Raw genomic sequence first — 15920 nt, 5'->3', positions numbered from 1 at the left:
TTTTTAAAGTCCAAAGGGCAATTTGCCCAGAAGGACTATTAATTTCGTTTTAGCATTTTGTGTTGATTCATTATAAACGTTGATTCACTTTTCAAATTGTTGCCATCAAATATAATCGCCCTGTGTTAGATTTAAAGAAATTAAATGAGGAAGCATCTTCATAAATGTATGTATGTTTTTCGCATTATGATAAAACAACGGTAGCCATCTAATTTTGAATAGCGTACGTTTCCACCCAAATATGGGCATCTGGAAGCCCTAATTTAGAATTCGTTTTATTATTTATTTCATATTTTGTAAAACTTTAACGAATTTTTGATGAAGAAACTCAACGATTTCAAAGCGAGCAATGGCAACACTGTACGAGAAAAAACATGTTTACCTCCAAGCACGCGGAACTATGTATCGGAATTTCTAAAGATAGGCTCATTTTAAAATTACTTTGCGATACTGCTATTGAATTGAATTTTATGGTTTAAATGCGAAGAACATGATATTTAATAAATAAAGGTAACACACAAAACGTTAAAAAACGCAGTTTTGAGCATAATGTAAAATCTGTTTTATTATTATTATTCGATCTAAGACGACCTTTTAACGTGGAAGTTTTTTTTAAATAATGCATAGCGATAACATTTGGTGGCAATAATTGGAAAACTTATTTGGACACAAAAGTGATAAGAAGAAAAAATTAAGTTTCGAGACTAATAATGGTAATCTGGTGCTAATAACAGTAAAAAAAAATTACAGCACTTTATCAGGATTGAAAGCCCTAGAGGGCTATTAGTCTCGGAATGCGATTTTCCTTCGAATGACTTCAAATGCGTGGCTTCTCTTTTCATAGTTTCATTTCTACTGCCTTTCGGCAAAAGTAAGATATTTATCTTTTAAATTGAATTTGTCTGTTGATTAAAAAAACTAAGCTATTTGAAAGCAATACATGCAGTTCTTAAGAATGTTCCTTTCTAACTTTTGAATTGGATTCATTTAAATATTAAAAATACATTTAATTCATCATCTCTCTAATTAAAAATATTCAGCATTTTCATAAAATGAAGTTATATTTTTTTTATTATTTGTTTTTCCTATTCTGTAAAACTTTGAGGAGTTTTTGATAAACAAACTCAACGACCTGAAAGCAGAAAGTGGCTACGCTATACGGAATAAGACATTTTTATATCCAGTAGTGAGACTTTGTAGCGGAAACTCTAAAGATTTTTTTAAGTATTTTGCGATTTTGCTGTTGAATGGAATTTTATGTGGCGTTAGTGTAAAAACCATCTAATTCAATAATAAAAAGGTTTCCTCACAAAACCTTAGTAATAAAAAGTCAAAAAATTGTATGCTATCTTACTAAAAAAGCTGAACACTGATACAATGAACTAAGAAAAGACCGAAAACAATAGGAAAATATATGCCAACACTTAACACTGCATGGGAAACTCTAAACATACGCTGCTATACTGCGTTTAAAATTTTTGTGATATTTCTGTTAAATGTGAAGAAAACGATGCTTAATAATAAAGTTAAAAAAGCACAAAAATGGATTAACAGAGTGAGGTCAAGAACGGTTACAGCCGAAAACATCGCGGCAAAAACATCGCGGACGAAAACGTCGCGGAAAAAATAACACAATGCGAAAACGTCGCAGTACAAAACATCGAGGAAGAAAATATTGCAGGGAGAAAATATTGCAGGGAGAAAACATCGCAGAGAGAAAATATCGTGGTCAAAAATAAAGCGGTTCAAAAACTTCGCAGTTTACGTGGTAAAAAATAAAGTACCTACAAATCATCGTATGACGATAACATCGCCCACATGCGTTTTTGAAATCCCATACTGACATATTATGTAACTCACTTTCCTCATAACTAACAAATCGAATAAAAAAATTGATTGTAGTATGTTAACAAAAAATACTATAAACTTTAAGAATGTTAACGAAATGTGAATGAACTTTAAGAATAAACGGAACCAAAACAATATATAATTTTCACTAAATATCAGATTAACAATGTGAATGAGAATAATTTGATCATTAACTAAGCAATTTTTATAGAGGTAACCTCATGCAGTTTTATTTATCTTCCTTTTTCTAAGCATTTTTAGACTGTATTTTTTATAAAAAAAACTATCAGTAAAACTTTATAAAAAAAGGTTAATTTGTTAATGAAACTTTGTTAATTAACTACATAATTTTAAAATTCTATTCAGTTCTATAAGTTGCATTAATTTTCTACTCATTTTCAATTTTTAAATGCTTAAGTTTCCTTCTTATTTTTTCAGCAAAAATTTATTAGCTCGTTCAAAAATATGAACTATAGAAGTAAAAGAATCCCTCTTTGCTTCTTGCGCTCCCAAATCATTATACGAACATGTATTTACAACTTTTGAAGCCTGAAAACGCGTGTGTGTGATTTTATGGTCATGCGATGATTTGTAGGTATTTTATTTTTTACAAGATATTTTCGACGACGATGTTTTTAAACTGCGAAGTTTTTTAATCGCTTTATTTTCGACCACGATATTTTGTACCACTATGTTTTAGAACTGCGATGCTTTCTTTTCTTTTTCTCTTTGCTTTCTTTTCTCGTACAATGTTTTGTACCACGAAGGTTTCGCCGACGCCGGCAATCACAGACTGGTAGTATAGTAGTACTATATATAATACTATTATATTTGTACTATATAGTTATATATAGTACAAAGTTTCTAATTAATAGTTCATTCGTAGTTAATAGTTCGTTTTAATAAGTGGTTCATATAACAGTTCATATAATTGATCATTATAAGTTCAATGCAGATGTAATTCATTGGTAAATTAATGGCTGTTTCATAGTTCTTTGTGCATAGAATAGTTCACACTATTGCATATGCATATTAGGTTGTATCGATGCTGGAACGGGAGAACTGTGTAGTACCCTCGAAGAGATTCGAATGCAGGACCTCCCAAATATGCTTCGAGTGTGCTTCAGTTACACCATAAAGGCATGCGGAAAGGGGAGAGAAAATACTTTATACATATTATAATTATTTATTTAATTAGTTAATCATTATTTAGACATTTTAAATAACCGTTTTGTATGTTTGGTGAATAAGCGAAATGATATATAATTATGAGCTTTCATTCAGCAGAACAGAAACATGACACTCTTCCATTAAGCCGTACTGTTATCTATGATGTGTCTAAAACCCATTACAAAGCAGATGCAATCGTATGCTTCTCGCCAGAAAGCTAAACGTGGACTTGTTCTGATGTTATTGTCAGACAAATGGGACAAATGACAATAAGTCAAATTTAAGAATTTATATTGATAAAATATAAATTCTGGTCTGATATCATTTCTTTTTTTGCTTTCCAGGCTCAGGACATTTCTTGGAGGAGTCTGCCTTCTGCGGCCTTCCTATGGAAATACAACATATCACGAGGCCTCTACTGCAGATAGCGACTTTCGTGTTCTTCTTTCTGCCGCTGACATTCATAATAGTCCTTTATCTGAAGATATCGGCGAAACTGAGAACAACCAAATTCGCTCGCATGACCTACAAAACAAATTCTTCGAGGGGTTCTTCAATTGCATCCGGATGCAGTGCCGAGCATAGAAAGACAGGAATCCGAAGATCTGTCAACAAAATGTTAAGTAAGTTTTTTATATGCTTGCAGTTTATTTTACCCACTGGACACTCAACATAAATCTCGCGGACAGACGTAACTTCTAAACAAGAACGAGAATCAAACGTCGATTGATATATTGGGTTGAAACATAAATAATGGCCGTTTCCTTTTAATTTAAAATTTGTAATTTAACAAAAAACAATAAATAATCAATAATATTTCAATTTTGGACTTTTCCCATAGACCCAAGATGTCGAACTATAGTCATTTGGATACAACCCATTCGTTTGGCTGATTCTGGAGTAGTTTGACGCGCGTCTTCGTGCAGAAGTTGATTCAAACGCTCTTCATCAAACTCATTTGGTCTTCCAGAACGAGCAGCATCTTCGAGGTCGAAATTTCCATTTTTGAATTTGGCAAACCAATTTGTTGCAGTTCGTTCAGGCATTGCTTCTTCTCCATACACTTCACAAATCTCTCGGGCAGCTTCTGCTGCATCGGTGCTTCGATTAAACGCAAAAGAATAAGCTGTCGAAAATGCTTATTTTTGTCGACTTGACACTCCAGTTTAATTATCTGAAAAATAACAAAAATTAGCTCAGACAAATAATCAAAGACGCCATCTTGTAGAGGGAAAGATTTTCTTTCAAATAATACAAAACGTTATGCCAATACATTTTATTTTTACCGGGTAATTTTAAACACAACATAAACGCCCATTACTTATGTTTCAACTCAATAGGTTCGTAAGTAGCCTGGGGGGCGGGTACTCCCTGGAATCGATTAAAAATTGTGTTTTTGTGTTGAAAGACGATACTGTATTTTAGAATCTACAAATTACTGACTAATCAAAAATTTATTAAAGTAGTTTTTGCCTCCAGTCTTTGTCCAGCCTTCGAAAACCTTCTGTGCACTCAGCGGAAAGTGATATATGGTAATAAGAGGTGTCATATGTCTCGGAATCGTCTCACGGGTGATTCTGCTTTTAAAGTGGGACGGATTTGGAAACGTTTATACAATCACTGATAAAGTGCACGAAATCTAAGCCAACAACAACGATTTACCCTTGGCAATGATAACCATCACAGCAGCACCACAAGAACTCTGATATATCTATGTAATCGGCTTTGACTGTTCATCATGGTTCATTGCTCAAGACTAACTTGTAAATCGTAATTTTTATTAGTACCAGAGGTGTTATAAAACTTGATCCTCGTTTTGTGCCCGTATCACTTTTCAAATAATAGGATGTTGTCAACAAATGTTGTCGCCATGCATAATTTTTAAAGAAATAATATAGAGAATATAAAAAGGTGTATCGCAACACTTAACACTCTACCATATATTTTGAAAATTTGCTGCTTTTAAAAATTTATGATTTTACTGAAGTTTTTGTGGCATAAGTGCGAAGAAAGAAATAAGTAATAACAAAGTTAAAAAGGAAAAAAGTGTTTAAACGCTCAGGCGTGCGTCCAAGAGCAGACTGAAAAACTGCGAGCTCAGCGAGAGAGTAAACCCTTTGGTTCAACGTTAAAGTCTGAATCTTTTCAGATTCAGATTATTATATTATTATAAAAATAATAATGATTATTATTATAATCATTAGTAATTATTATTATTATTATTATTATTATTATTTATAAAAGCACTAGCCGCTACACGGCCAGCCTTCGTCTGGCTTTTAAATGTACCGGAAAAGTGCATAAAGGAAACATCAAACATAAAAGTTAAAAACTGCATAGTTTTACTCTGCAGAACAACTTTATTAAAAAAAAAGAAAGAAAAAACACAAATTTCAGGAAAAATTTATTATATATATATTAAAAAAATTAGAATGAAATAAGCAATATCCCTTAACACAAATATTAATTATCCTAATAAATAAATTAACCAACTTCCCGTTGCAAAATCTTAATGGAAGTGGTATAAAGGAAGTTAAGAAATTCGTTTTCTAAAAAAAATCATGCAAAATATTTTGTATAATTAAAATTATACGTAATTAAAATATAATATAAAAAATTTACGAAATTAGCAAAATCCCTTAATACAAATATTAATTATCCTAATGAATAAATTAACCAACCTCCCGTCTAAGTATCTTCAGAATTCAAATGGTATAAAGGAAGTTAAGATCTTTGTTTCTTAAAACAAATAATACAAAACGTTTCGATATCATAAAAACAGTGAAATAAGCAATGAATAACATGAAAGAAACAAAAAAATCCTGAAAATGAAAGTATAATTAATAACATTTTATCTCATATTTTGAAGAAAAAAACAGTCATCAGTCCAGTATACAAAGCATAGAGAGAAGGTATGTGTGTTTTTTCACTATAATAACTCAGTCACTACTAGAGCTAACGTCACCAAACTTTCTACAATTATTTTCTGGATCCTGGAAAAGGTCGACGTCCACCTATTTCCAAACATAAAAAAAAGATAAAATCAGAGATATTAATTAAAAACTCTTAAAATGCTAATTTTCGTCCTCATTTTTCCGAGTGGCAACAGTGCTGATATCAGCAACAAGAGTAACAGCGATATATCAGCAGCAAATGGCTGCGTGCCATTGTTGCTGGTATACCCGTTATGTCTGATGCGATTTGTATGTTTGTCTTGTCTGATGCGATGCACTGGCTCTTGTCTAGATGCACCTTATGTACCAAATTTCGTAGCCTTGGGTCTATTAGCTTACGCGCAGCAAGACCGAGACACACACAGACTCTTCCTTTTATTATATGTAGAGATTATCTTAAGTAATATATCAAGAGCATAAAAAATCCATATACGTCTCTCCTTTTAACAGTTCATTCAAATACCTTTAACAGTTCGTTCAATATTGTTTTAAATATCTTGTTGTAAAGATCGAGTGGATTATTCTGAGACAGTCTGTATACAAAGAAAAACAAACCCTGAATACTGCAGTTCGCGAACCTGGCTTCAAGACAGTAATAATTTACAGATTTCATAACCTAATCAGGTCTACTACTAGTAGTATCGCCACCAACTCGAAAGACACTGCCATTAAATAACAACTTCAACTACCTATTCAGAACTCCCAAAATTTCAGTTTTTATTTAAATACCTAAGCTTTCAATTCGGCAGTGAGTGTCACAGGATCAAAGAGCGTTGAATCGTCAAATAGGAATTAATATCAGTAGCGCATCTGACTATTTGAACATGGCGAAGCACATGAGGGCTATTCACCTAGGTGGTGGGTGGCCTTCGTGGAGATTCAGATCTAAGAGAAACGGACTCATATTCGTTTACATGGTGGTGAAAAATAAAAAAAAAAACTAACCAAATAGCAAGCCTATTTGCCTGGCAAATAAGCATTTGGCAACTAGTTTTCGCCCTTTTTTTGAAGTAATTTTATCGTTCAAAATTCGAAAGAGGAAATTCATGCGCAGAATTTAATATTCGAAACAGGCGTTTACAGTAATGCAATGAAAAGTAGTCACGGATAAACTGTAGGTAACTAATACAATATAATTATTATTATCATTGTTATTATTTGAAGAGACCTACATTCAATAAGAATACACAGTAGTATTAACATCACAATATGTAATAAGATATCCTTTATTTCTAATTTTTCATAAGTTAAAATTCGCACATTCTCATTACTGTCTCTGCTACATTTTAGGCCTCAAATCATCCATAAATAATTAGAGAAGGTGAATGTGCGGCTGACTCACAAATATCGTAAGTTGAATGTCGGTTCGCATTTGCTTCGTTATGATGGATCAGTTCTTGTATTCGATCTGCATAAAGTTCAACGATTAAAAGGGAAAGGTTCGACGTGACTTTCACAGGTAGTTTTCGAGGATTTGCCATTGTTAGTAAGACGAAAACAATCACTACTGGGACGAATCCATTTTTTGAAATTTAAAAGAGCTCGTTTTCTTAACGCATTGAGGAAGGGGAAAGTTAAGCAAATAACTTTTAAATTTTCAGAAATTTTTTAAATTCAATCTAAATAGGTTGTAAGAAAAATACGAGAGGAAATACATTCTTAAGAAACTCATTGTCGCAATTTACCACAAAAACACGCTCGGATGTGCATTTTTCTTTGTTGTAATGTAACATTCAACCAACAACGGTATGAAACGAAGTTTGACAAAACATTTATATCTAGTATCTTTTATTAATCGCTATGGTTGGGGTTTTCCCTTGTATTGGGCATTTCAGTGATCCAACAAGGCATCAATTCAGAATATCTCAGATAACCTTAATTCGATTGTACATGTGAATGAGTTCAGCATAATTTTTTTTTTATTTTATTTTAAAATCTTACAGTTCAAAATTTGATCAGCAGTGTGTCTACATTTATTTGCATCAAGCCCTTACAGCTTCGAAATTCTTATTTTCGTACATCGATACTAAACTTTCTAGTAACATTCTTCCTGCTTAGTAGCTGTTTAATTTTCGGAATCATTAAATGCACAATTGCGAAAAATCGAAACCGTCTTAATATTCAAAGGCTACCGTAACACAACAAGAAAAGGGACGAGTTTCCGGAGGTAGCAATCGTATAGTCGACAACACGAGTATATCATTATCCTAATGGTTTTATAGAAACGTTTGTAAAGGATACGCATGCATTTGATTCTGTTCTCAGTTTAATTATTTCTAGAAGGTGATTTAAAATCAGTACTTCGTTAATTACGATGAGCTTGCTAATGCATGAAATTGATTACCCGTCTCGTTGTGTTTTTGTTATCTGACAGCCTTTAAAACAGTTCAGCGGGCAGACAAATCCACGGTAATAAATAAATAAGTAATAAAAAAAATTTTAATTCTGAAAGTTTTCAGATTTTATGTTACGTTTGAAAATATTGAGTTTTTTTAATCGAAAATTCATTAAAATTGTAGTAAAACAAATTCGAAATTAAATATTCGGACTTTCATGTGCTCATACTCGGGTGAAACATTACGTTATTCGAAATCTCATGGATATAGGTGCAGTTGATTTTTCACAGTGCGAGAAACATGCATATATTCACGCAGATTCTTCATTATTTATTTTTTTTAATGTCATACTGGACAGTAATATTTGAAGGCAGCAATGTGAAAAGTGATTCAACGGTTTTAGTGACTGGACGCGAAATGTCATTTAGAGACGTCGCAAAAATAAAGCCAAGGAAATGTCAATAACCAAAGTGAATGCCCAAATTTCGAATATGAAATGCTTACTCTTTATAGTAGGCATTTCATATTCATGCTTAATTATTAGTTCTACATCAATTAGTTCTACTGATTGATGTATAGTGGCATCAATGAGTAGAACTCCATCTAAGCAAGCAGCCGCACGTTAAAATCTACTGTTCATTTCCTAAAGAAACAAAAAGAAACGGGTATTAAAGCTATATTCTTCACTCATATCCCTACTAAATCTCCTGATTTATAACCCAACGGATGTTTGCGCTTTTAGACTTTTAAAAAGCTAACTGTCCAAACGTCGGCTAACTATCCAAACATATTAAGAATTATGTTGTATATAACAAAGAGTTACTACCACTTCCTACATTATTTAATCAAGAGTAATGTTCAATGTAATATGTAGCCACTACACACAGTGCATTAAGTGTAGAAATGAGTTTTCTAAGGTGTCCAATATATAGTGCACTGTTCAATGTAATATGTATTATAAAAATTTTAGTGTATTGAGTGTTTTATATATAGCAGTATGTTAAGGTGCAATGTAACCAGTAGAATGTTTAATTACAAAGTTATTTTTGGTATGTTTTAAGAATACAGCAAAATTTATGCCACAGTTAACTTTTAACATGTTATTTAATCAAAAGTAATATGGGCTGTACTGTGTTCTTAAATCTGTATTTTGTATATTATAAGTACAGCACAAAGTAAACAAAGAGGATTTCTGTGTGCAAAATGTGTAAATTGTTTGTAATGTGCAATTTTGCTCTTTATTTAAGAGCTCTTATTTTATTAATATGTTGTATCAAGTTATTTATTTAAGTCTGTCTTATATAACGAAGTTATGTACTATGTAATCCAGTTATGTCAGTTTTAAACAATTACATTGTTCAGAATCTATGTTGAATTGTCAAGAATAATGTTCAGCGTAATAGGTTGCAAAGAATATATAGTGTATTAAGTGTAGCATTGAGTTGTAAATGTGCCTTAAGTACAGTGCAATGATCAACGCAATGCATATTATGAAATGTATATTGTAGCAAGTATATGTAGCAATGTGTTAGCATGCGATGTAGCCAGGAAATGTTTAATTTCGCACGCAGAAAAATCTATATTTTGCCCTTGTATGGCCATGTACTTTGCCCTTGTATTGTTTCGGAGTAGCTTCAGATAGTTGCGGGATCCGGACGATACCCGACTAGTCTATGTAAGCCGTCCGGGTGTGCGGACCTGCTCTCACCTGTCACCTGTCCAAACGTTGGCCTACAACCCTCATTGGACTGTATAAAGCTGTTCAAGAGGAATCTCTATCATCTCGAAATCTACCAAACCACAAAAACACGTTACAGCGCGCAAACTATCTTCACAGTAAGCATTCTGCACCATTTGATAAGTTTCGCTAGCAGTTTTGCCGCTTTTAACAAAACTAAATTTCCCATCTTTGTTCCAAATACGAGTACGATTCCATTACAAACATAAATAACATTCAAACACTAAATGATATTCTTCTTAACAACTCAACTCAACCTAATGCGATTAGCAGACTAGAATCAAAATGTTTTCTTTTGTACTATATAGTTTCGTTTGTTCCAACCAAATAAAACTATTCAGGCAGTTTATATTCAGTCAGTCTTAAAACTTTTTAACCAGACCTTATATGCTTCAAAATTCTTATGTTAAGTCCTTATTCTCTAACTAATTTTAAAATGCATAGATGAAGACACTGGAACTTTTAACAGCTTTCCATGTTACGCTGATGACCGAAAAGACAGTAGTGGCTTCAAGATGGCAGAGTGGAAAGCATGATGACGCAATTTAGCACAACGTATCTCAAAAAATCACAATCTTTATTTTTTTTACGTATATCAAACCATCCTTTTGCAGAAAATGTGTTTCCTAATTATATTTGAATACAAGTTTCATTTTGAAGTACGACGTCATTTTAAGGAAGTAAGCGGCAGCAGCATGCATGAAAAGCGTCTGGCAGGCAGGAGAGCTTATGCGGAAAAGGGAGGAATATCATAGAACTTCAGAGGAAAAAGAGTGGGAGTCGTAAAAGTTTCAGTTCAGAATTTTGGTTTACAATTAATTTGATTGGAGAAGAGGCATATGCATTAAAACGCTACGTAAAATAGAAAAATCTGGAACCTGTGCGAAATGAATTTAGGGGCAGATCACCAAATTTAGAATGTTAATTTTGAATTAACATTCTAAATTCGGTGTTAATTTTATGTGGTGTTAATTTTGAATTAACATTCTAAATTCGCCAATTATTTTTTTGAAACAGCTATCATATTTTGTTATATCTTACACACATTATTATTATTTACACTCCTAAATTATATATATATATATATACATATACCTCTCAAATTCCTGTAAGTTCACCAGCGGACGAGCAATAAAGTTGCTAAACCGTTATAGTTCTTTCCGAGTTCGAATCCATGTGTAACGTGTATACGAGCCAGTTTCCCTGAGAAGTTCTTCACGTAGGCATCCCTTCCCTTAGGCAGATAGCCCTTGCGTGATTTGATGTAATTAAAACCAAACCAAACCTCAAACTCTTGCTCTCAGGCTCATTATAATCTCCAATTCTACCTCAGTTCAAACACCAATATTGTTACTTTTAAATGGAGAAGTCGTTGGGCAAAGAAATTCTACATTGAGACTATACCTACATATTAGTCGTCAGTTGTCTCCGTCTTTCGTCACTGTGTGCGATAATACGTGACCACGTGACTTTTGAGATAGGAGACCTGTCTTTACGAAGGTTACGAAAATGTCCCTAACTGTTCGAGAACGTCAGTTCGCCGCAGGTACTTGGAGTTAGACTTTTTCAGAAGCATCACGCTGCCGATTATTGAGAAAGATTTGCGTATACTTCCATACAAGAATCAGATGATTGAACAGCTTAAGCCGAACGACCACGTAACACGGCTTTCATTGGATGGTCCTGGAGAATGCGGATGGTGATTTTGCCAAGCAAATCATCTTGTAGTGATGCTAAGTAGGCGCATTTTTATCTGAAATTGATATGCTACAGCAAAAGCATACCGATCATTCCTGAAGTTAAAGAAGAAATCTGACGTATTATCGCAGCAATTAAGTCTGCGAAATTGTGCTCGGAATTTTTGTCAGAATATTGCTCGAGTGCCATATGAGACGTGGGCGACGTTTTGCGAATGTTACTTTCCATATTTGACAGGAGCAAGAGCAATGATATAGCGAAAGCCAGGGACACGTATCGGACGCCAAACATCGTCTAAAGAGAAAGTTAAAGGGGAGGAGGCTTGCTTAAATGGGCTGGAATGGCAAAGAGCGGCCGCAAAGACCTATGCGTGATTCTTGGTAATTCTATCACAGCCGTTCAATATCGCGACGAAATTCTACGTCTTCTTGTGCGTCCTTTTATCTCTGTCCATAAATACACCGACGTGATATTTATGGCCATTAACGCCCACCCGCATAAAGCTCGAGTGGCGCGGGGTTATCTGGAGAGTGAAACCATTCCAGATCTGCCGTCACCTAGATTGTACCTGAATCCCAAAGGGCACATGTGGGCATGTTTGGACGAAGAACTGCGGGTAGCAGTGTGCCGCCAAGCACTCTCCACGAACTCTGAGATGCATTACTACAGGAATGGGCGCTACTCTCACAACAAACGATTAACGACACTATTGCCAGCTTGCCTCGCCTCTTTTGTAAAAGCATGCTTTTCAGCTAGAGGGTATCATATTCGTTACTAGGGTGATGTTTCCATTGCACATTCTTCCAACCCATTTGGTCTTTCGCGATGTGATGCTAGTAATGCATGTGATTTTTATGTCTTTGCTTTATTGTTTGCTGTGTGGTCTAGTAATGCCACAGCAACCTTTTATATCAGCTTCACTGGTATATATTAAATAGGTTTTGTTTTATTCCGTGTTTTACCTCTGTTTCTTATTTTATGAGCAGAAGTGTGACTACATATAAAGATGTTTCTTTGAATTTTGCAGTGCAGATATATAAACCATGTGATATCTCGCTATTTTGAAACGATTTATACAGCAGTTCCTAAACTTCATATACTGATATATAAAATTCAAAGAGAAAAAAAAACTGTTCGGCATTGATTGAGTGCTTTAGTATACAATCAACTGAGATTACGTATAATCATTACATATTCTAATTACACTGAACCTAAAATAATTAAAGTACTTTTAAAAACGGCGGCCCTGCCTCGTCGCCAAAATTAGCAAACTTAACCGATTAATCTGTAACTTAAAAATTTTAAATGTCGCTATCGGTTTATGTTGTAACTTAAATTATAATTATTTATGTATAAATGCCTACTGTATTTTTATACCTATAACGTTTGGCTATTGAAGTAGACAAGAAAACGTGTTGGACCATACCTTATTTTAAATTAACAACATACCCGTTCTTCTCAGTATTGTTCTTTTACAATAAAAAATCACAGAAGAACGTTACAGGTTCAGGAAACATTCCTAAGTAAGACTATCTCTATCTAGAAATAGGAAGCTTTTGAACATAAATAGAAATGTATAATGAAATATAAACTTTTTAAAAACAAAGACTGATCTAATATTTCACGAAGACAATCTACGATTCGAACGACACTAAGATTTTTCTGTGAGAACACACATGCACTCAAAATAAACTTTGAGGAAATTCGCGAAACGGATACATAAACAAACACAAACAGTTTCAAATGCTGGATATAAGCTTTTATATGTAAGGCAAAGGAGCTTTTATATTTCGGAAATGTGTCCCTACCCTACTAGACGGTATATATCAATAACGGGTTGTTGACAACATGCTGATAAAAAATACAGGATTTTAAACTAAACAGAAGCAGTATTATGTTGTTTTGAACATCGATTTTAAAAGTGCTTGCCGGAGGGCAATACATCTTCTATTATATCGGCATTTCCCTTTGTAAACATCTTTCTTTAAATAGCACTTGTCATATCCATAGCATGTGTTCAATTAAAGTTTAGTAAAACAATTTTCATCAAGTTAGAGTAATTTAATATCTACTTTTTTGAATTATCCTGATAAATTTCGTTTAGGGTCAAAGAGATTTTGTTTCTTAAAAATGTTTTTATTAAAAATTATTTAAATATATAAGTAATGGAGTAAATATATGTGAATAATTATTTAAATGCACTGCTTTTTAATTAGTTAAATAAAGATATTACTCTTTAATGTATGAATTTTCTTCAACTAAATTTGTATTCTTTAAAAGATCACTGCAACACTTATGAGTATTCACCCATTAAATTTATCCACTGAAATTTAAGAACCCTCTCTAGGACTCATAACTGAACAATAATACATTCAGTTATATTCGCATGGTTCTTGAAAGCTGTTATGTCATCGCTAGTACGTCTCAAAGACTGTAGTGTCTATAAAAGTGTTAATAAAATACATTGCTATTCAAAATCGAATAAATTGCACATAAAAAATACTTTACCTGTGCTTAAACTGATTAAAATTCTACTGGGTGTAATTATTTATGTAACAAGCCACTTTCACGATGAGCCGCCTAAAATAGTTATTATAATAAAAGAAAAAAATATATAATTTTGTTAATGAATCCATGTGAAGAAATTTCTCGAATGCACTAGTAATTAACAATAATTGAAATGAATCTGCATTTACAGCTTTTAAATCGCCTAATTCAAAGCAATAAACGCAGATCCAATAAATAACAGGATAATAAATTTTAGTTGTTAATTAACTAATTTAAGAAAATAATTTTTTTAATTAAAAACAGGATAACCTTGAAAATTAAGTACTATCTTATGCTTTGCTAAATGACAAGGCAACGCCACGTGAGAGATAAAAATATTTTACTTCTGGTATCAGGATTTGTATTCCTCTTTACTTGCTTTGGAAACATGCACTGTCCTGACTCGAAACAGGGAGCTTACTAAAACTATGTTCAATAAATTGTGAAGGAGGCAATACACACAGGAAGGGTATACGAAACCCTTTATTTTTCTATCTTTACAGAGATTTCCGGACTTCGCAATACAGAGACCAACCGCTTGTAGTCTGAACGTTGGAATATAAAAATATTAACTAAAACTCTAACTAAACTAACTTTTAAGCTTGACTTTGGATTAATATACAAGTGCCTACTTTAAGATTGGCCGTGCATTAACAAAAAGCCGTATGTAGTACAGAGAGCTGCTAAAACTACGAGACGTTTAAAATTATCAAGAAGATTAAACCTCTGGCCTTGAAGGCAACCAGCAAACGAGAAAAACTACTATGGCCAGCGGCCTGCTTCTAATAACTCCTTCCTCTCTCTTGCTTGGCAAAAAGTCACAACTTAAGTACTTGGCGTTAGGAAGACAAATTTGCATAAATAAGTTAAAAGTTTTTAATTCTGGCCGGAAGTAGGAAATAAGAAGTGATAGTAAAGATTTAAAATAAAATAAACGTTGGTACAACTTAGGATCCTTACATACTTCCCGCCAGAGTTAATTAGTTTGAAACTGAGGTCTAAAACGACCTTGTTGAAAACTTTTAGCTCTAGAATCTAACGCGAGGCCAATCTTTTACAAACATTTCTCACTAGAAACTAGAAATTAAAAAAGTCGTTTTTACATTACCAACTCCATGGACAAGATTTTTCATCTGTACTGCATCTAAACAGGAGTTTCTTAGTTGAAATCTGGTTCCTTCCAGAGATCTGGAAGGAAACCTAGTTTAATGAAATGTTACACAATTAAATGGCAAGTGACATGAATACTTATATTTCTCTTTTAACATTCTTATTTCATTCATGACGTTATTTAATTATCTCCTCGTACTCTCTGACATGTGTTGTAAAGGAAAACACCAAACACGAGCGTGTCTATGTACAAGTGTTCAACACTACCGCCTGCAATCAAAACACTAACGTGTTAAAATTCAACATAACAAGACCTCAGAACACACCTTATATTCATCTCTAAACCCTGAGGTACTATTCTGAAAAGTGGCTAACTCTGAAGTGTAGCGTCAGAGAGCCTAACTACATTCATTCAACCTTTATATATTATATAAAATTATTTATACAATAATTTGCTCTTTTTACAGTCACACGAATAAGTTAAAATTTTTGGCATTACTTTCACTTTTAACATATCAC

The 15920-nt window shown here is 33.3% G+C and overlaps 1 protein-coding gene across 1 annotated transcript in view; it reads left to right on the top strand.

Annotated features, from left to right (window-relative positions):
* LOC118204434 (neuropeptides capa receptor-like) overlaps nt 1–15920 on the top strand; it is a 324528-nt gene that overhangs the window by 236517 nt on the left and 72091 nt on the right. Inside the window, exon 3 of the mRNA XM_085824053.1 lies at nt 3363–3641. Coding sequence (XP_085680179.1) covers nt 3363–3641 — 279 coding nt within the window. The remainder of the gene's footprint in view (nt 1–3362; nt 3642–15920) is intronic.

This window comes from Stegodyphus dumicola, chromosome 9 (genome assembly GCF_044657685.1).
Source record: "Stegodyphus dumicola isolate Sdum_Otavi_A_Nest chromosome 9, ASM4465768v1".
In the NCBI taxonomy this organism is placed as follows: Eukaryota; Metazoa; Arthropoda; class Arachnida; order Araneae; family Eresidae; genus Stegodyphus; species Stegodyphus dumicola.
The sequence above is the reverse complement of the archived record's forward strand: the minus strand, read 5'-3'. Positions and strand labels throughout refer to the sequence as shown.